General features: G+C 40.2%; 1 protein-coding gene across 5 annotated transcripts; it reads right to left on the minus strand.

Moving 5' to 3' along the window:
- Positions 1-2,632: 2,632 nt before the first annotated feature.
- Positions 2,633-25,679, minus strand: KLHL15 (kelch like family member 15). 5 transcript variants are annotated; one of them, XM_057375465.1, is made up of 6 exons: positions 25,467-25,679; positions 24,501-24,585; positions 22,401-22,497; positions 20,580-20,690; positions 11,848-12,559; positions 2,633-3,787 (listed from the first exon to the last, which is right to left on the minus strand). In XM_057375465.1, exons 5-6 carry the CDS (start codon positions 12,550-12,552, stop codon positions 2,678-2,680), a joined length of 1,815 nt encoding a protein of 604 aa, XP_057231448.1. In that variant the 5' UTR covers positions 12,553-12,559; positions 20,580-20,690; positions 22,401-22,497; positions 24,501-24,585; positions 25,467-25,679; the 3' UTR covers positions 2,633-2,677. The 5 variants fall into 5 exon arrangements, with proteins under 5 accessions (XP_057231448.1, XP_057231451.1, XP_057231447.1 ...); XM_057375468.1 differs by lacking the exon at positions 20,580-20,690 and having other exon boundaries at positions 12,208-12,559; XM_057375464.1 differs by lacking the exon at positions 20,580-20,690.
- Between the last annotated feature and the right edge of the window lie 6 nt (positions 25,680-25,685).

Below are 25,685 nucleotides of genomic sequence, written 5' to 3' on the forward strand. Positions count from 1 at the left end.
TTCAAGTATCAGCACTCACCAGTGATTTTGGGGCAGTTGCTGAGCGCACAGAACTTCAGAAGGCGCTTAAATACAGACTCAAAAAAGTAACTTGAGCCACCCCTATCCTTTCCATTACTTTCAATAAAGTCTTGGCCATGTCTTTTTAATAAAGACATCTGATTCCTGCACACCAGATACCCAGAGCCACAGCAGCTCCYCACACTGGTAGTGACCCACATAAAGTGAAGGACTTGACTCTGTAATGTGCCCATGGCAGCCTGCTCACACAGGATTAGTTTTTGCTGCCCCAGTAACTTATTGAGAAATGAGCTGATGACAAAGAGAATAATTTTTAAAATATATTACAAAAAAAAAAACCAACCTTTTTTTGTTGTGCTCCAATATTCCATGAACTATGTACAATCAGCACAGCCAGCACCTACCAGAGTCAGTTTATCTCTACCCGTGTAGGGTGATGTACACACAAGTCTCACAGTGAAACTCAGTTTTTAGTCTAAACCACATTTGCTTTAAGTTAAGCTATCCAGAAAACAAATTAGATTTCTAATTCAGTAAACTGAATTCTTGTTAAAAATTTAGCTGCAAACTAGTCTGCATCAGAAGGCTGAATATCAATATTTGGTCCAGTCTCTTCTAGTATAAATAACTTACCACTACAGCTATGATGGCAAACATTCTCTCTTTTAAAACATATGAAAATACTCGATTAATAAATAATTTCTAATAAACAAACTCTAAAAATCTGCTGACTTGCCATATAGCTCCAAATACCCACATTTCAACCCAGAACCYAATCCTACAAAGATATCAGAACACAATACGAGGAATTTCACGCATTGTTTTAACTTCTATTATTTCAAATATCATTTAGACAGGTRGGTGTTCATTTTAACATGGAAAATTAAGGGTGATTTTGGTCCCTTTGTAAGTGCATTCTTTTGAACTCCCTGAGTACCATGCATTTCTTTCCTACAGTGATTTYTGACTGGAAGATGGTGAATAAAGTGGTTTTGCATTGCTGCATATAAAGTGAAGTCTTAGAATGAAACACAGCAGCCTAAGATTTTACAAAAYATGCAACTGCATGTTTCAGCATCTGAACTATGCCTTCAGCTTCCCCAGATCTCCCCTCTACGTTTTCCTAGCAGTGGCTAATTTCACATCCACAAAGGTAGTCAAAATGTAATTACTGTTATYATTTATGTCTTGGCAGATAATTCTTACCAATCTACTGTCAGTTATACCTGCAAGTTAACACAATGGAATATTCAAAGCCCTCTTGGACCACCCATCTCTTTTCAGGCACCCCAAGGTCAGTAGCCATAGCTGTGTAAATTTTTAGAAAAGAAACAGAAATTATACTAAAATCAATCACCTAGCTCCACATTTTCAAAACACAGTAGTTCTTAACAGTTAATAATTAAATAATAATAATATCATACCACTTTAATATGAGTACTCATATTGAAGTGTGAGTATAAGCCAAGTACTGACAAAAAACTGTAKTATACCCAGTATCCAATTCCAAAAATAACTGCTGGGTGCAGCAGCACTGTGCATTTGCTTCTTGATATTTCCCATTTAAATGAAAAAAGAAAACTGGGCAGCACATTGAAACCAAATAGAAACTCAGGTAAAATGAGTTTACTTTTTAAAAAATAATTTATAAAATAACAAATAATCAACAGTTCATTATGTAGCAACAATATAAAGAGTTTAAGATTACTGAATCCATCAGTATATACTAAAGATAAGGTACTTTGATACCAAATGAGGCCTCCAGTTTAATTTAAGAACTTTGAATTRTTTAGCTCATTAAAGAATACCTTAAATTCGACAGATATGGCTGAGTCTGTGCACTAGTTAAAATATAATATTTAACTGCACATAAAAAGATGCATTTATATACAGTTTTTACAGTGTATGCACATGTGTGTATACATTTTTTTACTCACCAACAAACACAATAGAGACAATAGAAGGCAGCATAGTAATAAGTGTTTTGAATATAAAAATGCTTTGCTTTCAAATTAGTAGAAAATGTGTAATTTGCATTTTGGCAGACTCACTGGTACAACTGTACAAAACCAGGAAAAAGGTCATGCAAAGGGATTAAAATTCTTCTTCAAAGTAAATAAAGGAAAACAAAAACACCTAGAAGATTTGAGAGTACTTYGCTGGTAATGGGAAAGGCATTTAAAAGAACCATGTAAAATACAGAAATGGTCTGGTTTTGTTACTTTATACTTGGTTGTACCCTAGTACAGATGATGAGGTGTATTTTGATGCTCAATAAAAAATAAAAACATCTTTCTTCTCTTCCTTTCACAAATACTTTGTCAAACTCAACCTATTTCAAAAGCATAATGGTACAATGGCCATCAAAAAAAAAAGAACACATCGTGGACATAAAATATTGCAAAAACAATAAGCAGACTCAAAAATATATTTTTATCTCACAATTACACTTGTTTAAAAAAAACCAACGAAGTTTTTACAAGGTCAGACCAACTATCACCTTTTCCAACAAACTGGTAAGTACACTCCCTGTACATCCCGTAGCAGTTGTTCTTACACACAAGGAAATGTCTCTGAAGGAATTCAGCTGGTTTGTATTTTTTTTTTAACAAATTAGTGTAACTCTTTTGCATTTCACTGGGTTGTTTGTTCTATTTTAGCTGCAACGTCTGACATGCTCCAAAACATACTCAGGAAAGTGCAGGCTGCACACTTGTAACCCATCCAGCTTGCAYGGCATCCTTGGATATTCATCTTCTTTCCATTTGTTTTCCTCTGGATCAAAGGTGAGAATTGAATCACTGTAATGACCGTTGTAACAAAGGCCTCCAAGAACCATTATCTGTTTGTCCAGAACAGCTACACCATGACCACTCCTACCTATTGGCATAGAAGCCAATATAGTCCATTGATCAGTATCGGGGTCATAAACCTCTGTGGATGGACAYCCTTGAGATTCAAATGAGGCTCTCAGGATCACACAGACACCACCAAAGACATAAAGCTTACCATTATAAGAAATCATTTTGTGAAAGCATCTTGCATAATTCATTTTGCATTTGTTCTCCCAACAGTTAGTGACCACTTGAGTCCTCCTTGTTCGCTGCTCTACTGTCCCTTCTTTACTGGGATCAAACACACACACTTGCTTAGAAGTTGAGGATGATGTAATTCCACCAGTGATATATAACTTGTTACCAAGCACAGTCCCCTCATGTCCATACTTATTGACTGGATAGGGATCCACAAATTCCCATTTATCTTCAGTAATATCATAGCGTTCAGTTGAGTAAAACGTTTCATCCCTGGTTCTCCCAGCCACTGCATAAACATACCTCCCAATCACTCCAACAGCAAACTCAGAACGTGGCACAGACATGTCTGCCATCCGTAACCAAGTGTTCTGTCTTGGGTCATATCTAAACACTTTGGATGAAGCATGGAACTCACCATCTGGCCCCAGTTCTTCCCCACCTAATAAGAATACAAAGTTATTTACAATGGCAAGGCAATCTGGTCGTAAAGGTACTTGAGGACCTTCTAGTTCCCACCAGACCCTCGGTTTGTGCAAGAGAAGAATTTTACTGTTTACCATACTGTGTCCTATCATTCCTCTAAATACTGCAGTCTGGGGTTTGGCAGAACGAATTTTGTTCGATTTCATTTCCATCAAAGGCTGTTGGTGAACGCTATGAAAGTAATTCATGGCTTGGTCAACTTCATGTCGCAGCTGCCGGGAGTATCGATAAAACTCTGATGTTTTTACCTAYGAATACATTTAAAAGACATTAAAATTCTGACCAAGAGAAACAATCCAGAAAACCTAAACCACTACGTGTCATTAGAAATTATTTTACTTTGTTTCATTCAGGCAATCTTGAGAGCAATTGCATTTATGCATGAAGGTTTAAACTGATATATTGTTATCCAAAATCCAGAAGGCAATTTAGTGATTAAGAGCAGTGACTCACTTTTTCAGCAGAATAATCACATGCAGAATTTATGCCGGAATTAGGCACAACTGAAATCCCCAAGTCTAAAAAATCATTACTCCTTCTTCCAAAAAAAAACTCCTCTTCATCTTCTGCTTAATCAAAAAAAGCACCCAAATTAAAAATTCACTYTTTTCCTGGGTTTCAAAGACACTCTACACACCCATTCTGTGGTTACCAAGGTCTACTCCAGTTTGATTTTTTTTTTCTGAATTCTCACAATGAAGTCTGAGCTCCCAAATGCTAGCCTCTGCTCGCAGGGCTATTTAATTGCCATGGAGGGGAGGGGAAGGTACATATTCCCCTTCCTTCAGAATATGTGCTTACACCAACCACTCATCATGATGATCACCTTAGGGTTTCCCCTCTGTGAGTCTCCACAGGTTAAAAAACGCCTTTAACACAAGAAGGAGACATGGCAACTTGGTTGTGCATTTCTTTGGCAAACTGCAGAGGTACTAAACTTCCACTTCCAGGTGATAGTTACAACCTTTGAATTACCAGAGTAGTGAAGTGACAAGTCAATTTGAAAAGAGCCCTGCCTGCTCAGTTTTATTGGAGTTGTAGGCACAAGGGAGAAGAATAATTCCTTTCCAGGATCGTTCCTACTATCTAAGCCAATTTAAGTTGCTGAGGTTGCTCCTGAGACCATTCCAAAACACATCTCAGTCTTGAATATTTTAATTTATCTAGCTTGAGGCAGTTCTCYGCTCACCGTGGGAATCTCTTTAGAGGCTTCACTCTTGCTGTATAGTCAGGTGTAACACAGCATCCTGAATCACACTTCTAAAACAAACAAAAAACTGCTASATGTTGCCAAATCCACAAATCCTCAATCCGATTTGATCTTAAGTCCTAGTTTCTTTCACGTAAAACTGGATTGCTTTCACACAGTCTGAATGCCTTTAGTACCCATCAGCTCCAARTAAAAGAAGTAATGCTTTGAAAAAATGTGAGGTCACTCAGGAATTTCAAGTGACCAGAAGGTAACACCAGAAGCTACTATTTTTAAATATCTTTTATCCCACCTCCTCCTATTCTCTGTCCCAAAGAATAAAAGCCTGTATCATCACTCATCTCAAGGGTGGTGGTATGAATTTTGATGTATATGGAAAGCAATTTGGAAATTAATGTTCTTTATACCCTGTCAATGAAGTAGTTGCTTGTTCCATAAACAYGTACTATTTAAATGTTGTTAGCCTTCTGTTAGACATCTCTTCCTTGTATAGTAATTGAGACATTTTGCTGTCAAAGAATTGTTTTTTAAAAAAAGTCTTTTGTACTGTTATTATTCAATGTAATTTGCATTTTCTGAGATCATTTGACACATCAGACTTTTAAAAAAACCCTGAAYAGCAACCTACTATTGTAAAGCAATGTACAGCGCAAGAGTGACAGTGACCTGATGTTTTTATTTACACTTTTTCTTTCCTTCACTTAATTTTGACAAGTTCAACTTATCTCTATTGGAAAAAAAGAAGATGGTCACATGAAGATCACATATATTATTCTTGCACCTTTGTCCAACTTCTTTCTACTGTTTTTACCAGAAGTGATTTTGGAGCAAAAAGGTTTACTCAGGTACGGTACTAAGAGATCACCCACAGCAAGCCCAACTCTTCTGGGAACAACAGCTCCATTTTCTTGTTGCAAATAAAGAATACATCATACRAAGAAAAATCTGCTCATATGGTATTTGTTAGAATAAACCATATACCTTGCCTGACTGAAAAGACTGAATACWAATTACACAAAATATGCTGACATGGAGAACCACAGCACAGAAMAATGCTAACATATAAAGGTTACAAAAAATGAAAAAGGAAGTTAAAATAACAAAGAATCATGGCTGGGCTACTTTATCCTTAAAAGGAACTTTCAAATTCTAAAACAGCAGGACTACTTWAGGTATTCCCAAATTGGAGCTATCATCTTTGAAATTAAATAAAAATATATATTATCTTTGTTCCACCTATATGTAGTTCAGATTTTCTTGGATAATCATGGAAGACAACAAGATCAACATGCTTACAATGTGAAGCATACCAGTAAAATCTGGCAGAGATGGAAAATTGTTTTCTTTCTCCCTCAACATTTACAACTCTGTCATTAGATCTAGAAATTGAAATGCCAGCCAGAAACTAGAATTAAAATAAGCCTACATCCTCACCACTCTACTCCTTCACACAGCCTAAATCTCATCCCATGAGTGCATGCCAAAGGCAGCAAGAAGTGTCTAATACCAGAGACAGGCCCTCAAGATCAAGGAATCAACCTATTTATTACTGCTCATCTCAACAAAGGCACTCACGACAAAGCAAAGCCTCAAGTTCTTACTTTAAACGAAAAAGACACCAAGGAGCAAATCCAACACCCCATTATTAACACCCTCTGTGACTGAAGTTCGTGCAGAAGCTTCAACAAACACAAATTTGAAGAGCTGAACATGAAAACTAGCAATTCTTAAAATACGCAGGAAGAAAATCCCTGTAGTGATTGATTACCTCAGTTCTGGTAAGAAAAGGTAATTGGAGCATTCCTAGACTTGGCTGTCATGGAAAAATATCCCTGCTTTTAGCCMTCCAGCCTTGACCAGTATAAGCTCTACCATACAGGAGCAGCATCTCACCTGAAGCTCAGAGGATGGGCTACAATGAATTTTAGGGAATGCCTACAGGAAAATTATAGACTGCTCACACTTGCTTGATGCAAATGAAAACAAGGCAAATGTAGGTGATTTGGCCCACTTTCAGTTGCACACAGAAATATTCCAGAATGATCTGAAAGCCCTGTTCAGCCCACAATAAGGAAAACCCTCTGCCTACACTTTCAAATAATTTCACAGTAATTTTCATTACTTGTGTGTATAATCAAAAAAGAGAAGCATTAAAATTTAGGTAGTTTGGTATTTAAAACAGTTGTAAGTCATGTATGTCAGCCAATGAAAGCACATGGCCTTTKGTGGGAATTTCTACCTGACATCCAACACATGCAGGAAATCCCTCAGTTTTCAAAAGCTTTCAAAACTAGGCTCTGCCACTACCTCTAAGTAGCAACAAGTTACTGATCAGCAAATATCTAAGTGCTTATCAACAGACCAGAATTCCTGTTAAGTTCAAAGAGAGAAGCTCTGGAAGGAATGTGTCCATAATTTCCAACACTCAAGCAGAACACACAGATTTCTGCAAAACAGATGGAAACGTATATTAATTGTGATGGACCCTGAAGTAAAATGAGTGTGCATTCCTAAAGAGTACATCATGCACTCTGAATTGATAAAAATATATAAATGCTTCAAAGCATTTTCAAAGTTTAAAGAAAAACCATTCTGTTATCTTGCTGAAAGGTCACCAAGCCAATTTAAGTTGGACTTCCTTATCAACACCAGTCTTACTGTAAAAAATAGAATTTAATCCAAGTGCTAAAGCTTTGTTCATGTGATTCTTTTACATTCTTTCCAATTTTTTCTCTTTAATTTTCTGGAGAAAATCTTCTTAAAGAGGTTATGCTGAGACACAGCCCTAATTTAAGAGTTTCCTCAACATCTCCAGAGATGGAGGATGAGAGCTATGTCAATGTATCTACCAGTTACAGTGGTTTGCAGTCAGACTTTTAGCTACACAGACTGGGAACAATGGCAACAAAATCAGATGTGTCATTCCATAATAAAASATGTAAAAATAACTAAAAACACCAACCCCTCTACTTGCCCCCTTGGCAGTCAATACCAAAATCACCATCCCTCTAGAGTAAATTTGAGCTTTAATGCATTTTGTCATCTTCATTTTAAATCAGTGAAACATTCCATTAAAACTGCTGGCTTTCCAAATTAACATAGCTATTAATCATTGCCTATTTTTCTRCTGTATTGCAATGTATGCTTTCTAGTTGTAGCAGCTATGGAAGTCTCAGAATCTTYAATTTATATTATATGAAGAAGTAAAACAAAAATTAAGCCATTAATTTCTAATTTGAAAGGTGATCCTYACTAAAGACCAGCTGTATCCCATATTATTTTCATCAACTCTCCCCCACCCTCAAAACAATTACACTATTTAAAAAACTACAGGAAGGCCAATGAAATGCAAGGTAAACGTTCTGTAACACATCTGACTTCAGTGTAGATTTAAAAAATAAAACTTTCCTCATACAACCACTTATAGATACTGCTTTATTTGTGTTCTTGTTACTTAGGTTTATAAGAAAAAGCTTTCAAAATCAGAAATAAAGGCTTCTTTTGAACTTCCCAAACTAAACATCTATTACTTTTGCACCTGGTAACTGAACTGTAGCATGTTATTGGTGAAAAATCTCCAMAGACAAACAAAAACAAAAGCACAGAAAAATCTGGATGCCTCATAATGTAACTTTATCATCTCTAGTAACAGAAGCTTTAAAATAGTTCTCTGTTTCCAACTTATTGTGCTTAAGTTTTCTAAAWCTGCCAATTCTGAATGTGTAAGAGATGCACCTCAAACTCAGATAGTAGGAGTACAGAAGCAATGCTCCATCTTTTCAATGAATAATRATGGCATGTGTATCAGACTGCTAAAGACTAAATTCTTACCCTTACCCAAAAAATAAAACCCAGCTTATTTTAATAGATACTAACCTGAATCAAAACTAAAGATCCTTCAACTCTGCTAACAAGGATCTTTATTATTTTCACATCTACGTATCTCTGGCCATATTCTAATCACAATTAWAAGCTGGTATGAGAACTGGTCAGTACCAGTAAAAGGCTTTGAAGAGCTATTCTGCAAGGGCTACAAATCACTTAAGTGTTTTCAGCCTAACCACAGAAAGGCACACCCTCCGTGCAACAAAAATCATGCCCTCAAACTGATTTTCTGGCTGTTCCTTTTTAGAAAAACTAGCAAGAGAAATTGTCAAAGTCAAGCTGGAGTCAAACCAGAGTGGAATCAATCATCTATATGACACAATTAAGAAGCTCAGCACATAATAAATACTGCTGGCAAATGTATTCAAATCAACAATAACTTTAACAATCAAAAATACTAAGCACAACACATACAATAAGAGGGGYCCCCTAACCTCACCCTACCTTCTTATTCTAAGCTTCAGCAAACAAAGCTGTCTAAGTAGATACACATTTACTATAAGACATAGAGGTAAATCAGAAAAAAAATTAATTCATCACATTTATGAAAGGTAAAGTCACAATAGCATAAATGACATCTTCTCAAAAATCACTGTTTTCTAGGCACAAGACAGCAGWTATTAAAAGATAATGTGCCATGCATCCTACCTCTACAGCAGAAGCTGATGAACCTAGAGATTAGTAAGTTTTTGATTTAAGTTGGTAATTTATAAATCAGCATGGGCTAGTCCTAACAAACCTTACAGACTGGACACTAAAAAAAATATTTTTTTAAACATTTCAATCTGAAGAGTACACAGAAACTAAATGGAGCTTAAACAGTGTATCAAGGAAATCATTGTATCATTATATAGTTTCCTCCAGTACCTATATAATGAAATATAGTTGGAACTACAGGCACTGATTTAAACTTTAAATTGTACACCTCTCAAAAAAATGATGTAAGGAACAGAATGGCTTAAAAGGCCAAAAGCATCCTTACTATGTCTTGCAAAGTTATATAAGTTATTTATAAACTACAATGATAAGCATCTGAGAAATGTGTATTAGAAAAATTACATARAAGTACATATGACAAGACAGCCAGTGTATAGCAAATACAGAGTTTGCTGAACTAAAAGAGTCAACCTCAGACTGTACTGGTATACCTTTGCAGGTATTCAGTATGTGCTGGCTTCAGGAAGAGGGTAGAATTCTGTTTGTGGATCTTGGTTCCAAAAACGGGGCAGTTTTACCATTATTTCCCCATTCTACACACAGAAATGGGCTCTCCCTGGGTTACTGCCAGAACAGTGAACAGACATACTCTTTTACAAAAAAAAAAAATCAAGTGTTCTATATTCTGATGCTGGCTCCAACTGCAGTTGTCCATTACTACTCTCTAGCCAGGGTAGAATTCAAATGCATTCCTAGCTGCAGTAACAAATGGCATAATTAGCTCTACTTCTCTCTGCTGAGTTGTCYCACTCCATAATCTGCACTGGCTTTTCTCTGCTTCTACATACACTTAACAGAAAGGGTATTTGCTGAGAAAGTTTTTACATGCTGAACACAACTTCTCTCCTGAAGTTGTACTTATTGGGCCATTTAGTAGCTGTCAAGATAAAACATGAGAAGCACTGCATGCAGGATTTATACCAGTGATATCAAAACCAGCTCCAGGAGTTATACCTAAATATGGTGAAGACCAACATCTATTTTCACTTGCACTTACAGAAATTTAACTGAAGACAGCTTGSTGCTTGAGCTTATATCCCTGAAACTCAAAGAGCTGAAACAGGCTCGCACAAATCCTACCTTATTAGATTAACCTCAAAAAAAAGAGTTGAGAATTCTGTAAGTTTTATTACTGAAGGGCTGAAATGATGTAGTAATATGGTAGAAGTGCTATTTAAAACAAGACACTACACAGGATCCTGCAGAGTTCAGCTCCTACTAGTTAAAAATGTTTTAACACAATATAAACATTACATTAGTGTTTTAAAATATGTTTAGGTATTAATTTTATGTCTACAGTCTAGTATAACATCATAAATATATTTTACGTATTACTTCCTATACTCAATTCACACACACAGAAAGAAATCCGAACTATAAAAATTCACTAGTCTGAAGTAATTAATAGCTCTTACAATTTGAAATACAAGAAAGTGTAAGAATTACTACTTGGACAATCCAGTAGCCCTTAAAACCACCAAAAYCAATAAAACCTTGCCCGTGTATTCACTACATACTCAAGTAAAAATATATGGGAAATTAATTTGTAAGAAGCACAACAAAAACACAGGGTCTGAACTTCTCCTAATTTGCTGAGAGGAAAAATACAGAAGYTGTATCTTATCACACAAAATTAACATTGTTAAAACAGCACAGATAAATAATTTCTAACTTGAACACTTGTTACTGGCCTGTAAGAGAACTGCTTACAAAGTATKGTAATCCTCTACTGTTAACAAGTATTCAGAGATTCTCATGAACTAGAAAACAATAATTTTTTTCTGTTCTTCAACAGAAGAGTAGAAACAGCAAGTTCTCTTTTAACTCTTACTACATACAATGAACAGTTGAACTGTAAGATCACCTGTTACAAAGAATCCTCAGATTTAAAGTAAATAATCACATTTGATACCTTCAATAATTTTTGATTGTATTATGTCTTGTGTACAACCAAGAGTATGCAGGATCTTTAACTGCTCTGTAACAGCACAAGCACTGAAGATACAACAACAAAAACACTCTGCAGATTAAAAAGCAGATGCTGCTTTTCATTAGTAAATAATCCTCCCCTGTACTTAAGCCACATAAGATCTACAATCACTATTTTTTTATTATATTGACAACAATTTTCGTAACATACACCCTACATATTATGTGCAGGTCTAAAGCCTCTGGAAAACAAGAAGCAACTTGTGGAAAACAGTTAAGAACGTTTGAAGTCAAACTAGAGACAAGTGACCTTATTTCAAAATGTCTTTTCCATATAAAAACACGTGTAAACAYGTACTGCAAACCTACCTGTTCTCCAGCCACTGTAGGTGTTATTGTCTAATAACCAAAGACAATACTTTCAGATATTTGCCTTCTATGCTTTTATTAGAAAAATAAATGCTATCACTTTGTTCCTTGTCATGGCTTTCRGAATCTTACCTATTTAATGGCATGCTGCCCTARCTAAATGATGAATCCTACCTATTKCTTTTCAAATGCACCAACCTTCTCAAAAACACTGGATGGTGTCATCAAACAAAACCTGATATTCTGAATGATGGTGTCCGTGTGCCTCCAGCGTCTTCTATCATGGCGCAGCCAGGCCTGAACAGCTTCATACAGCTCTATCTCTGGAAACCTGCTCAGATGATCATTATCCAAGTAAGACATGAGCTTCTCAAAGCTCAGATATGAAAGGAAGTCAGGTCTGGACATGAGTGGCACAAAATTCTCTAGCAGAAAGGAATCCAGTTTTTCCCTGACTCCTTCGATGTTTACACCAAAATCATCCAGAAGTCTCATAATTTCTGCACAGTTTTCTAAGCAGATTTTAGCTAAGAGAAAAGAGCAGCAAAACTTTACCACCTCTATAAGCTGGACATACATGGCAGCCTGAAGGATTTCATGAACAGTGTTCATACTCAGTTCAATTGTTCCATAGTACATGAATTGGAGGACATGACTGAAGCCTGTAGCTGTCAGACCTTTCAGATGGATTTTGTCCTGATCTCGTTCTCGCATGTCAGCTGTGAACATAATCCTGAAGTAATCACTCTGGGTGGCAAGCAGTGCTTTATGGGCCTGAAATTGGTGGTCTTCAATGACAAGTGTGACATCAAGWAGCAATCCCTCCTCATACAGTGCTCTGAATCCTGCAGAGACACTGGTGTCATGGATGGAGGAGCTAAACCCTTCCACGTCCCCTGCCATGAATCACCTGAGGAAGAAAAAAAAAAAGTAAATTGTAATATCTAATAACATATTACAAGCCCTTCCTCACCAGATAAATCCTGAGATTGCTTTTATTAGGACTTAAAAGTCTTCACCATCCTTTTTGTTTTCTCTCCAGCTGAAAAATCAACTTAAGACATAACTTAAAACACAAACTGTAAGTATTTCTCCCCCAACCAACCATTCTCATTTTAAAGACAGGGTAATGAATAAGAATAACTATGCAACACTGCCAAAATTATCCTTTACTTTAAGTTAATTCATGGTCATATAATGAACTAAAAAGGTTGTCATAGTTTTTTACCTCTTCCCCCCTCAATCATTCTAAAGAATTTATCCCAAGGGAGCAATAAAACACCCACTCTTGAATATCAAAGGTTTCAGAAAGGAAGCCAAACTTCCTTAACTTCAGAAACAAGCTTCAGTAGATTTGTACATGGTATGTTAAAAAAAATTCCCTTGTTTATTATGTTCCCTTGCTTATTATGTTTTAAAAATCTATGTTAATTTACTCATAAATTATTTGTGAAAATGAACATTTGCAGAGATACTGTTTGAGATTGTGTGCTTCACCTCAGTAAAAACACAGTCCCATCAGGTCCCACCCCATTTCTTACTACAGTGATAAATATTAGGTTACGAGATTTATGAGGCACAAAACATTAAGGCAATAAGAAGCACTRACAAAAATAGGTCTCAAAAATAATGTTCTGTATAGTGGGCTTAACAAAGCTTAATTTCTCATTAAGCATTTGCAGATACAGCGTTACTTACATGCAAACTATGATTAAACTGCAAATAAACCAAAAAGAAATCTAAGAATAGTAGGATCCTACCCAGTTRAAGTCAAGGAAGATAAATATTCAATAATCAAAATTAAAACCTATTCAATATCCAGAAATGTATCAAAATGTCGTTCAACTTCCTTGGGTTTAAGCAGGGTGAAGTTGCAGAAGGCAGCTWGAACCAATTAATTTATCAAAGGACAAGAGGACACTCCATTCTCCTTCTAAGTCTCATTCCAGGACCTGAGTTCCTGCTGCCTACTTTGAGCCATTTCTGGGGTTCATTTGGCTTCCCCAGAAAGTCAATTCAATTAATAAACATGACTAAAAAATAAACTAAGTGCAGGAAGGGACAGAYGCAAAAAAGACACGTGACACAAACATGATCACCCCCACTCCTCAGCACACACAAAACCTCAAAACTAGAAATCTTTCTCTTTCCCAGAGCTGACTTCCAACTTGACACYGTGGGGTTTGGCACAAGAACCATCCTAATGCAGAGGGCAGGACATATACTTGAGCAGGAACAGAGAAAGAGCAATAACTTCCCTGTTTGGCATTAATTTACTACTAGAATTGGTTCAGCTACTTTTGCTCCATCATCCCACCTTAAATTACACTGCAACTTTCCCTCAGGTATTTGTTGCATTTAACTCCGAATTTCCTATAACAAATAAAACTATTAAGTTTTTGGTACCGGTAACCCACATGAAAAACTAAATAATACCAACGCATTAGAAAAACCTGCAGATTCTSAAGGTCATAAACATTGACMCAAGTATATGAACCCAGAAGTGACTCAAGGGTACCCCATTTTTCACAGCCTCAGAGAGCAGTTACCCCCACTTCATTACCCAACTTMCCCCYACTTCATCAAACACCACTTTCTAGCTGCTGCCATTGTAACTGGAATGCATTTTATTAGAATCCATCAATGGATAAACATCTCCTCTCCTTCACTCCTCAGCACACATCCTGGAAAACCAAACTGGAGACACCCTTTGTCTGYGTGAAACTACASTGGTGAGTGGGTGTTTGTAGCCACACCTCWWGGAATTAGCACCACTCCCACACTGTTGAAGTCTGACGATGGGTTCTCATAATAAAGTCAATGCTGGGAGTGTTCATYACAATTAAGGCCTTCTCACAAAATATAAATTCCTGAAAGTTAGAGCAGGAACAAAAGAACAAAGATGACAATCCATTTGCTTTCTTACCAGTATTCAAGATAGCACATTCCCCTCAATGTCAGTGAAGACAAAGAGAAACATGCAAACTGCTCTGGAATCTCATAGTGTGAGTCTCTTATTTCTCAATATTAAATGCCTACCAGAAACAAAAATTACCATCAGATATTTTTCTTAGTTGTTGCCAATTCTTACACAAAAGCAGATRAGGAAACAACCACTTCACTAATGTACAACCTCAAAAAGAAGCAACCAACTGAAGAGGAAGCACAAAGCCTGACTTTACAGGATTTTGTTTTCTAATTGGATTTCTGATATCAAATAAAAAGGTAAGCACCAATATCAGCTTTTTTTCTTYTTTCATCAGAGTACTTGTAACTCATCTCCTCCCATCCCCATTCTCTGATGTTTAATAATAGCTGAGCTCATGCCTCAGTCTTTCCCATTCAAGAGATTTAACGATCACTTGTCTTTAAATGGGCCACTCATTTTCATAAAACATACAGCAACTTGAAACAACTCTCACTGCTGTCTGAAATCAGCCAAGAGGTTCCATGGTTACAAGGACTCTCAGACAGTAAAACTGTGTAAGTTACAGTGTTTTAGGAAACCAGCTAAGATTTGGCTCAGCTTTAGTTCCGTGAGGGTTAAAAATGGAAAAGGACAATTGCAATTTGAAAATCTGAGAACATGAACAGAATAACACAAGAATGTATTGGGAGAAAAAAAAAGAAACAATGAAATATTTAATCTCAAAAAAGAAAAATTGTTTCAATTAAAAAATGAAACAACATTCCCCAGGTGACTGAAACAATATATATTCATCTGGAAGTAATGAGATGTCCCATCACACAGGCAATCCTACTGAAGGSATTTCTTCAAAACATGCATTAGTGTGTACCTGAACAACATAGAAAATCCCTAGCAGCAAGGTCCAAATAGATAGTAGGACCTTTGCATTACCTTGACAAAAATAATTACATTATGGGTACTCCACAAATAAAAGGAGACAAATTAACTTGTACACAGCATGGCCCTAAAAGAAAAGCCTTTTCCACCATCCTCCAAGAAGCAAAAAAGGAAAAGTTGGCAAGCGAAGTTAGGCACAGAGACATGGCAGACACACCTCCAATGTAGCTTTCAAGGATCAAAACAAATCATACTCAAAGAAAGAAACCAAAACAAACAAAACCTCCAAACAAAAGAAAAATATAAACAAACAAAACACAAACAAAAACCCCCAACCAAACCAGCACCAGAGAGTTACAGGCAACTGGTTGGCTCTAGGTGGCCCAGATGACCTCCAAAGGTCCCTTAGAACCTCAATTAGTCTGTGTATCTGTGATCATGTTGCTTTTACACAAACAGTGCATGGATGTGGGGCTTTTTTTTTTTACAACCTCCTTTTTAATTCTGATCAAATAGAAGTAAGACAAACATAAACACAAAAAAAATCATGTTATGATCCTTCAAATTCTACTATCCTTCAAATTTTAAATCTAACAAGGCAGGAATCACTGAAATATTGAGAAATAAAAACCACCTGTGTTTACAGAACATCTTTTAGGACACCAATTTTTACATCTCCCTGCAACTGGCTATTCCATAAAAACAAAAAWAAAAWTAAAACTCTTAGCCACAAATCTCCACAAGGATAACRAAGTGGTCAACACTTGGAAATTATKATTTCTGAATGTTTTAAAAATGTGGGTGTTTAAGTCACCTAATCCTTCTTTTCACATTCCTGTTGATGCTACTTTTAGCTAATCTACAGTTTTCAACATTAAAATATTATTCCTCCCAAACAGCAGTGAGTATTTAATGGATTATTTAAGTAGACACCAAACCAGTTAGACTTCTCCTTACACCATCTAAAGAAGCTTCAGAATTCTGTGAGTGAAAAGCAAATGGACTATTTATGCTCCTGCATTAAATAAAAGGAGAAAATATCCTTTTTTTGGCAAAAAGCCATATCCATTACCAGCAGATAAATCTTTCTTAAAAACAAAAAAATGCATAGCCAGTGCAAATACACAAAGGAGTTAAAATAGTATGAAAACTGGGAAAGTAGATAAGTAAATGCCTATTATGCTTAACTGGTAAAAATCTTCATTTCTAAAGCTAACATCCTCCATCAAAAGCAAACAGCAATRTTGTAGTTCAAACATTAAAAAAAGCAATACAAAATACTCTCAAATGAAGTAATTTTTCTAAAGCATAGCTATGCCATTCCACCCACACACACACTTGCAATCTTTGATGTAATTCTATGCACTATTCAAATGCTGCAGTTATTTCCCAGAGGACAATATATAACGATTTTTTTTTTCATATTTTCAATAAAAATGGAAAATTCAGTTAGATTTCCTTCATGCATGCAAATCACAGCAGCACACTTAATCCTAAGAAAGACATGGAGCCTGCAGTCATCTGTAGGAAAACTGGAACAAAAATATTCCAATGTATAAACAATGAAAGGGAGGTGGAGGGCAATCTACATTGATGCCCATTATTGTTCTGCACATATTAGAGCTGATCAGGGTAATGCAGCACAGGAAATAAGACTCAGCTGAAAAGCCAAAAGAGAAATACATTTAACCATATTAGCTGTTCCTGACATTTCTTCGTCTTTTAGCACATAATGCATTAGAGTCTACAGTGCTGTGACTGCAAAACCACTTACTTGGAACACTGATTTCTCATCTTTATTCTGCAGACGTAAAAAAAAGTCTGAAAACCCTACTCCAGACTGCTTTTCCTTGCTAAACAAGGAGAACCTTCCTTCCTCAGGGTGTCTGAGACTCTTAGTCACAAGCTGAAGAAATGGAGTCTAAATGCACTGGCTATTGAGAAGCAATTTATAGAATACCTGCTTTTGACTCATGTCCTGCTTTTGGATTTAAAATCTCTCCAAAAGTGGTACTATCYGAAAAAGGGCCCTTTAAGCAAGAGTCTTTATGTAATATACAAGCTTATATGCACTTTCTAGGGACAGAAATATATTGCTCTAGGAAAGTATTGACAATACCAAGTCTAGCACACCAGCTCAAAGGAAAATTTATGCTTTCCTCTTCTATGGCTCATTAGGAACTTATTTGAGATGCTGAGACAGAACTATCAAGTTGCTTTTGTTTACTGATTATGAAGTACTTGCCCATTCTACCTATCCCATAGATTTTCTAAGAAATCACCTATGTGAAAAAGCCAAACAACAAATTTTCACATAATAAAACACTATTATGTACAAGTTACACATTGGAAGATATTTCACAAGACACACACAACCATGCTTTGGTCATACAAAGTACTAAAGCAAAGCTTAAAATGCAATAATCTCTTCCATCCACCAAATGCATGTATTTAAATATAAATTTTAAAGCCATTATGCATGCTTTATTTTGGTGAGGTGTGCAGCAAAGGCTGCCCAGAGCAGAATTCTTTGGCCCTAGTTTTCTTMACACACTTTTCTGCAGGAATAGGACATTTCTCTGCAGTCAAATGTTATACACACATAGGAAAATACAATACAAACAATGTATTTGAGCACACTAGCAAACATCCACAACTGCCCACATGGCTGAAGGCTGGGCCWCTGAATGCAGTGAACTGTATTGAGTAAGAATGCAATTATACCATATAAAGTAAAAATTTATTCCCCWAATTAAACCTTTGTTTACATGGTTTGACACTGGTTTAAAAACATTAAACCTTGTCCACCATTTTTCATCATAAWTTCCCACTAACTGCAACAGAAGGAGTGATGTGATGTAGGATAGATCAATAACCAGTGGCTATCAAAACTTTCCACTGCTACAACAGTGGCAAATGTAGGGAACAAAGAAATACATCCAGTTTCCATGTGTTTTATCTTAAATACTTTATATTGAATACACTAAATTTGGGAAAAAAATTTATCTTAAACACATTGGTATGTTCATGTTTAAGACTTCAGACAATTCATCTTGTGAATTCCAAAAGCACTGGATTACTTGAGAAGCGAAAAGTTAGGAGTTTACCAATCACTACCTGTCAGAGGAACCAGACTGCCAGAACTCCAGTAACTACAACGTGGCTGCTTCTGAAAACTGTCCATGCTCCATTTCTTGGGGCACAGAGCTGATCAGGACAGCTCCTCTGATAACCTCTGCMAACGCTGTTATCTGGGAGCAATCTGAATCAGTTCACAGCAACAGCAGCACTTCATTTCAGTGCTCTCTGAGGCCATCAGCAGCATTATCAGAAATAGYTACAACTAAATCTACCAAATCTCAGCATGGATTGTGCCTCAGCTCAGTACAGTTATTATTCACTCAAAGGGTGCCAGAAGTGGTAACTTCACTTCACAGGCACTAAGATAGCTTGAACCATCTGTCTAAAGGGTCATTGCACATGACAGCTGTACAGAAAAACCTGCTCCCAAACACAGAGCAAGCTCAGCTCAAAGCTCTTCCAATTGCATTTACTGACACCAGAACAGGTGCCCTGTATAAAATAGCTGATACATCCACATAAATAAGAATTGCCTTTAACAAGAAAAACTTGTATTACTAATACCCAAAAGCTGAATGATGATGTTGAAAACTACAGATTTGCTACTACTCTCAAAGTGGACTGCACTCCCTGAGTGACAACAGTTCTTATACATATGTATTTTTGGCTTATAGAATCACTTWTTTTTTTTCAAATGTAAGAAGGCATGAGTAAACCATGATTTTCTCACTGTGAAGATATTAAGAAAATTATAGTATTATCTGTATTTTATACAGAAAAGTAACAAGTATCTCAGTTACAGAAAATCTAATCCTATCTTTTTTGACTTACCACATAAATTTTAAGCATAAGAAAGAATGAGCTACAAGTAGTATTTGAACTATATTAGTAAAAATATTTTTAATCTCAATTAGGACTGTTAAACTACCCTTTCCATTTGTCTTTTTGTTATATGTATCTATGTTGCTCATTTAGTYAATGCTCCGAGCATCTTCTGATAAAATTATACTAATCATGCCCTTTCTTCAGGTTTTGACCTCACTGTCAAATGTCAAACTCACTTGTCAGAAACACAGAAATCTCAAACATGTTTAATTTCTACACATATTCTCCAAACTAACAGCTAGATGAATGAAAAAGGTCTGATGTCTCCAGAGTGAGCTCAATGGTTATMTGCTGTGCTCTGCATGCTGAAAGGCAAATCAACACATGTGTAGATCCAAACCAGCCACAGGGTATAATTAAGGAAAGTGAAAGGTGATGAGTGTCAGTGAGAAAGTTTATAGGACATGTGGTAGAAATTAAACACGTTTGCTAGGTGTTGGAAGGGAAAAGACAGGAAGTATGTTGGTGCATGGTAGTATGCTCAGGGGATCTGAATATGAACTGGGGCAATGATGGTGCAAGAGGTGGGTTATCCTACGGGCAAGTATATGTAACATGCTTCAGTAGTTCTGATCTTTTATCCAGTAATAGCTTTATGGTTCTCCTATTCCTCTTCTAAATGGGGGGGAAGGGACACCCAAACTCCAAACAATAAAAAGGCAAGAACTTCAAATTCTTAAGTGACGTTTCACTATTTACCAAATTGATCAAAGCTCTGGTACCARTTCTGGGTAGCTCTACTCGTTCAGATCACGGCTACTTTTTTTCACCATCAGCTACGCTGGGGGAGAAATAGTCATTTTCGGGGCAGGAACTCAGCTGACCTACTTCAGCCTGTCTACTCGCACACTCCGCCCCGCTCCGCCGTGAGCAGAGCTCGCAGGCCGAGCTCCCGGGGAGCGGGGCCGGCAGGCCCGGGGTCCGTAGGAACCCGAGAAGCCCGGCGGGGCTGCGGCCGTCCCGGACCCGCCAGGCTTTAGGTACGCTCACCCGTGCCCGCTCCCCGCTCCAGCCCGCCTGCTCCCCGCCCGCCGCCCCCAAGCCCGGGGAGGAGGGCTCCTGAGAGCCAGGAGGGCTCCTGAGAGCCAGGAGGGCGCCTGGGCCGGCCTCGATGGGGCGGGCGGCGGCGGCGGGAGGGCCCAGGGAATCCTTCACCCACCTCTCTGCAGCGGCGGCGCTGAGGACGCGGCTCCTCCCGCTGGAGCGGCGGAGAGGGGSCCTCGCTCCGTGTACCATACAGCCGGGGGCGGCGGAGGGAGGCGCCGGGGGGCTGCGGAGAGGGGCAATGGCTGAGGCGAAGCCGGGAGGAGGAGAAGGAGGCGGAGGAAGAAGGGGGGATCCTGGGCTCCCTCCTCCCCGCCGTCCGCGCTCGGGGGGGAGGTGGGAGCCGCCCCCGCCGCGCCGCGCGGGCACCAGCGCTCCCAGCCCGGCCCGACCTCGCCCCCGGGGTCCCCGCCGCCCTCACGCTTGTTTACCTTCCGCGCTGCCCCGCGCGGCCGCGGGCGCCATGTTCCCCCGGCAGCACCGCGCCGGCCGTCACTTCCGCCGCACCTGCGGCACCGCCCCGGGTTCCCTGAGGAACGGACCCGGCACCCGGCACCGCCCCGCTCGCCACCCCGCGCCCCAYGGGGGTCAGCCGAACGCCGGAGCCCTGGCACGCCCCGAGGAGCACGGCTGCGAAAAGCGACACCGAGAAGCATCATGTGGGTCCGGCCCGCGAGGACACGCATCCGCACGCGTCCGCGTTCCGAGGGTCAGGGTCGCGCTGCTCTCTGCCTCCAGACCGCGGCCCCTTTCCCCGAGGCTGTGGCGGCTCCCGGTTTTCTCGGGCAGATGCCCGGTGTAGCGCTGCATCTCGCCCCGGGCTACAGCAAGCCCTGCTCGGCGCYGGCTGAGCTCCTCCCCGGAGTCCGGCCAGCGGCAGGAGCTGTGGGCTGATCCCAGCTCCCTGCTCTCCTTGCCAGCCGGCGTGGGAAACGGGTCACCAGAGCCCCAGGGTCAGGGCCGCGGAGGTCAGCGGAGCAGCCTTTGAGCAGCGAACAAACTACACACAGGGAGAGCAGCCCTGGCTGGGGKGAGCAGGGCTTTGCCTTAGTACAAACATCATCCCCTTGCTTTCTCCATTTCGCCTTTGCCTGGCAAACTCTGACTTTATTGTAAGAGATGGAACTAACCTAGGTGAACCGTTGGGTTGCCACTACCACCCCCAAACCATTTGCARCCCTTCTACGCACCTCCCCCGTCACCTTCTGTGTCACTCACTGCTTTAAATAGTAGGCCACAGGCTGCCATCCTCTCCCTGTTTACTGCTGTTCCCATCCCCTTCGCAGCCTATTTTCAGTCTCTCATTACCACCCCCTCCCCATTCTTGATATRTAAAACAAGTGTACCTTCTCTATAGCAGCCACCCCGCAGCTGAATGTCTTTCCCACCTATCACAGCCTCACACAATAAACCAGCCATTCCATGCAGTGCCTCACAAAGAGGTAGCAATGCTATTCCCACTCTGTTCAACTGCCCTCCTACTGCTCCCTCGTGCTACAATCAACCTCCCATTCACTCCTTCATTCCGATGGCCAGACCTCTCCACTGGAAAAACCTACTATTCCATCTCACTCACTCATGCAGTAAATTTACCCAGTCTCCCCAGCCACTGTTTTAAAATCTGTTACTTGTGGTACTTAGAGTGAAACAACTGGCCTTCACAGATGGATCCTGCCAAGACAGCAGGTGTTCCTGCCACCTATGTCTTAAAGGAAAGACATTCCCTCCCTTTTCCAAAGGGTACATCTCCTGCTGCACCAAGCATGTACCCACCCACATCTAATATCTCAACTAAGAAGAAAAAACTGAGAAACTACGTTTCTCATATAGAGAAATGATACAATCAAAACTTCATGCATCCTGCTCCACTCCTCAGACTTTTCACCTTCATAGATCAGCAAGGATGGAACAAGCTAAGCAAGACTTTATGTTTTACCTGACTGTCATTTTGCTGTCTGCAGTTAGTGTCAAGCTGAGGCGTAAGAWGATCTTCAGGTCTCTCCTACACACTGTCACAGAAGAGGACCTCAAACCTAGCCACAAAACAAACCCACAAYAGCTTTGACATTTAAGCATCTCAACATTTAAAAGCATAATAGCATAATTAAAAACCCCCTCCCATCCCCTTCTTCACACTGAACAATTTGCTTCTACTGAAAAATCAAAATATGCTAATAATGTCTCAATTYCAGTGTCCTAAATAAAACTTACTTTAGGCCTCTTAACAATGACCACTGGTATCACCATTATCTTACTTAATWTTAATTTACATGGAGATTTTGGCTGACCCCTCTGATATAGGCATCTGTACAAAGTGAGTTGCTAAGTAGCTACCACTGGCTTAAATGAAACTATTGCAATGAATAAAACTCTGGACATAGGTTTTTTGAGTTGTATCAATACATATATAGTTACCATTTACTTTTAGTATTTTTAAATTTTATTTCATTCATACATACACGTACAATACACGTATATTGACATAAGACACAATTTCAATTCCTAGAAATGTCCTTACCTATTTTAGTTGGGGTTGTTCAGCCTGGACAAGAGAARGCTCTGGGGAAACCTTATACAAGTTTCCAGTACCTAAAGGGGGCCCACAAGAAGGCTAGAAAAGGCATTTTTCAAGGGCATGTAGTGACAGAACAAGGGGGGATGGCTTTAAACTGAAAGAGGGCATGTTTAGATAAGATATTAGGAAGAAATTCTTTATTGTGAGGGTGGTGAGGCTCTGGAACAGGTTGCCCAAAGAAGCTGCAGATGCCCCAACCCTGGAAGTGTTCGAGGCCAGGCTGGGTGGAGCTTTGTGCAACATGGCTCTTTGAAAGGTGTTTCTGCCCAAGGCAGGAAGATTTGAACTCAGTGATCCTTGAGGCCACTTCCAAACCATTCTATAATCCTACAATAATTACACATTTGCAGGCTTAAGACTTGTCTGGCTTTTCTTTATATTACAAGTATTTTCAAGTAAGTGAATCAAAATAGCTAGACTACCTCAGAACATGGAAAATGTACAATCTCATTGTTGAAATAGAAGCAACAGTTTGTGTATTTTTTTCATATCCCTGACAGARTGTTTGACAAGGATTAAGTYCTTTTYAAAGGCTGTTTCAAATGGGACAAAAACWATTTCCATAATTYTACACTGCAATGCATTTAYTGYATAATTTAAACACCTAARTAACTACAGAGTCCAGTATTTTCAGTTCATTTTCATAAAAGAGGGAYTATACATGCCTGGACATAGAGGCAACTCTAACCAAGTATTGCATCATGTTCCCACTACACTTCATGAATTTTAATTGTTTTTCTCAGAGTGAGATATTTAATACAAAATTGAAAACACCATGTGGCCTAATAAAAGATTAGATATAAAAAATTGTTTTCCAGATCAATGTATAAAATGATTGGGTTGCAAGACAGAATACATTTTTGTTATTGGCAATACCATCATAGATACTGGAAGGTTTTTTACAATGTGTTCCTGTTAATTTCTTCAGAACAAGAACACTGGCAACATGTTTGCTCTGGGTATATCCAGCACTACTCACTCTTAACTCTTGTATCCTGAAAGCATGGAAACAGCAGCATTTGCAAAAGTGGGAGATTATAATCATTTTTAAACCAGGCATACCAGTTTCACACGAATTTCTATCATCACATTTCAATCACGTGGTTGTCTGCCCCAAACCTGCTTTTTTGACCTGCAAAACCAGGCAAAGTCTGAGAACAAACATGTTTTCCAGCAGACAAAGCCACTGTCGTTGGCCCTACACACACATATTAGACTGGTTACCTTCACTGAAACCTGTTTCCCTGACCATGGAGGAAATACTACCAGGAACAGCCTCCAAGAAGTTCCCATGGAGAAGTCGGTTTGATTTCCCACAGGGAAGGGTTGGGAATTTGGCCTTTACTATCTGTTGAACCTCTAAACTACCTCGCACCACTGGATTAGGTATTTTATTAAATTTTTAATGCACTTATGTCATACTCAACTCTGGAAACAGCAAGTGTTTGGTGGGATTTTTACCTGTTTTGTACAAGACATTCAGGTTGTTCKTAWCTTGGGGCAGGCTCTCATATCCACATGGTCTCCCTAACAGTAACCGCCCAGTCTAGAAAAGACAGTAACGAGAAAAAAAAGGTTGAAATTAGAGAGATCTYCTTAAGCCGATTGCCAGCAGCGACTGTAACAGGTGCAGGGTGAATAAAACGTTCAAGCACACACCACGCTCCATGTGGACACTTCAGTTCATACACCGACATCGTGCTCCAGTCTTCCCCCCAGCTGTGCATCACACCCAAATAAACCCGCACAGCAACAAACCCTGAACCCGGTACCAGCCTCTCCTCCGCCTTCGCTGTGTCTTTCACCGAGCCCGCTCCCCGTCCCGCACGGCACCAGCACGGCGTCCCCGCGGGCCCGGGCGGCCTGTGCTGGACTCCCGTAACTCTGTGGTGCGGTTCTGAGGGCGCCCGTTCCCGCGGGCTCGGGCAGCCTGTGCTGGGGTTCTGAGGGCACCTGTCCCCGCTGTTCCGGGCGGCCTGTGCTGGGCTCCCGTAGCTCTGTGCTGGGGTTCTGAGGGCACCCGTCCCCGCGGGCCCGGGTGGCCTGTGCTGGGCTCCCGTCGCTCTGTACTGGGGTTGTGAGGGGGCCGGTCCCCGCGGGCCCGGGCAGCTTGTGCTGGGCTCCGGTAACTCTGTGCTGGGGTTCTGAGGGCGCCCGTCCCCGCGGGCCCGGGCAGCCTGTGCTGAGCTCCCGTAACTCTGTGCTGGGGTTCTGAGGGCGCCGGTCCCCGCGGGCCCGGGCGGCCTGTGCTGAGCTCCCGTAACTCTGTGCTGGGGTTCTGAGGGCGCCCGTCCCCGCGGGCCCGGGCGGCCTGTGCTGGGCTCCCGTCGCTCGGTGGTTCGGGGGTTCTGAGGGCGCCCGTCCCCGCGGGTTCCCGCCACCGGCCGAGCTGCGCGCTCCCGCCCCGCGCGCTCCCGCGCCCGTTACCCGCCGTCCGCGCTCCCGCGCTGTGCACGCGCACGCCGCGCGGCCCCGCCGCAGGGCCCGGTTGCATCATCCGGCGCGAGGGCGACCGGGGGGGTCCTTCGCAGGGCTGCCCTACGGCACGCCTGACTCGCGGCCGCGCCGCCACCAGCACCACGGCTGCTCTCCGGTGCTGATCGCGGTTCTTCTCGGAGCTCGGTATCCGTCCTCGGGCCGGCCGGT

This window comes from Malurus melanocephalus, unplaced genomic scaffold (genome assembly GCF_030028575.1).
Source record: "Malurus melanocephalus ecotype Western Australia unplaced genomic scaffold, MMel_1.1 scaffold_250, whole genome shotgun sequence".
Classification (NCBI taxonomy): Eukaryota; Metazoa; Chordata; class Aves; order Passeriformes; family Maluridae; genus Malurus; species Malurus melanocephalus.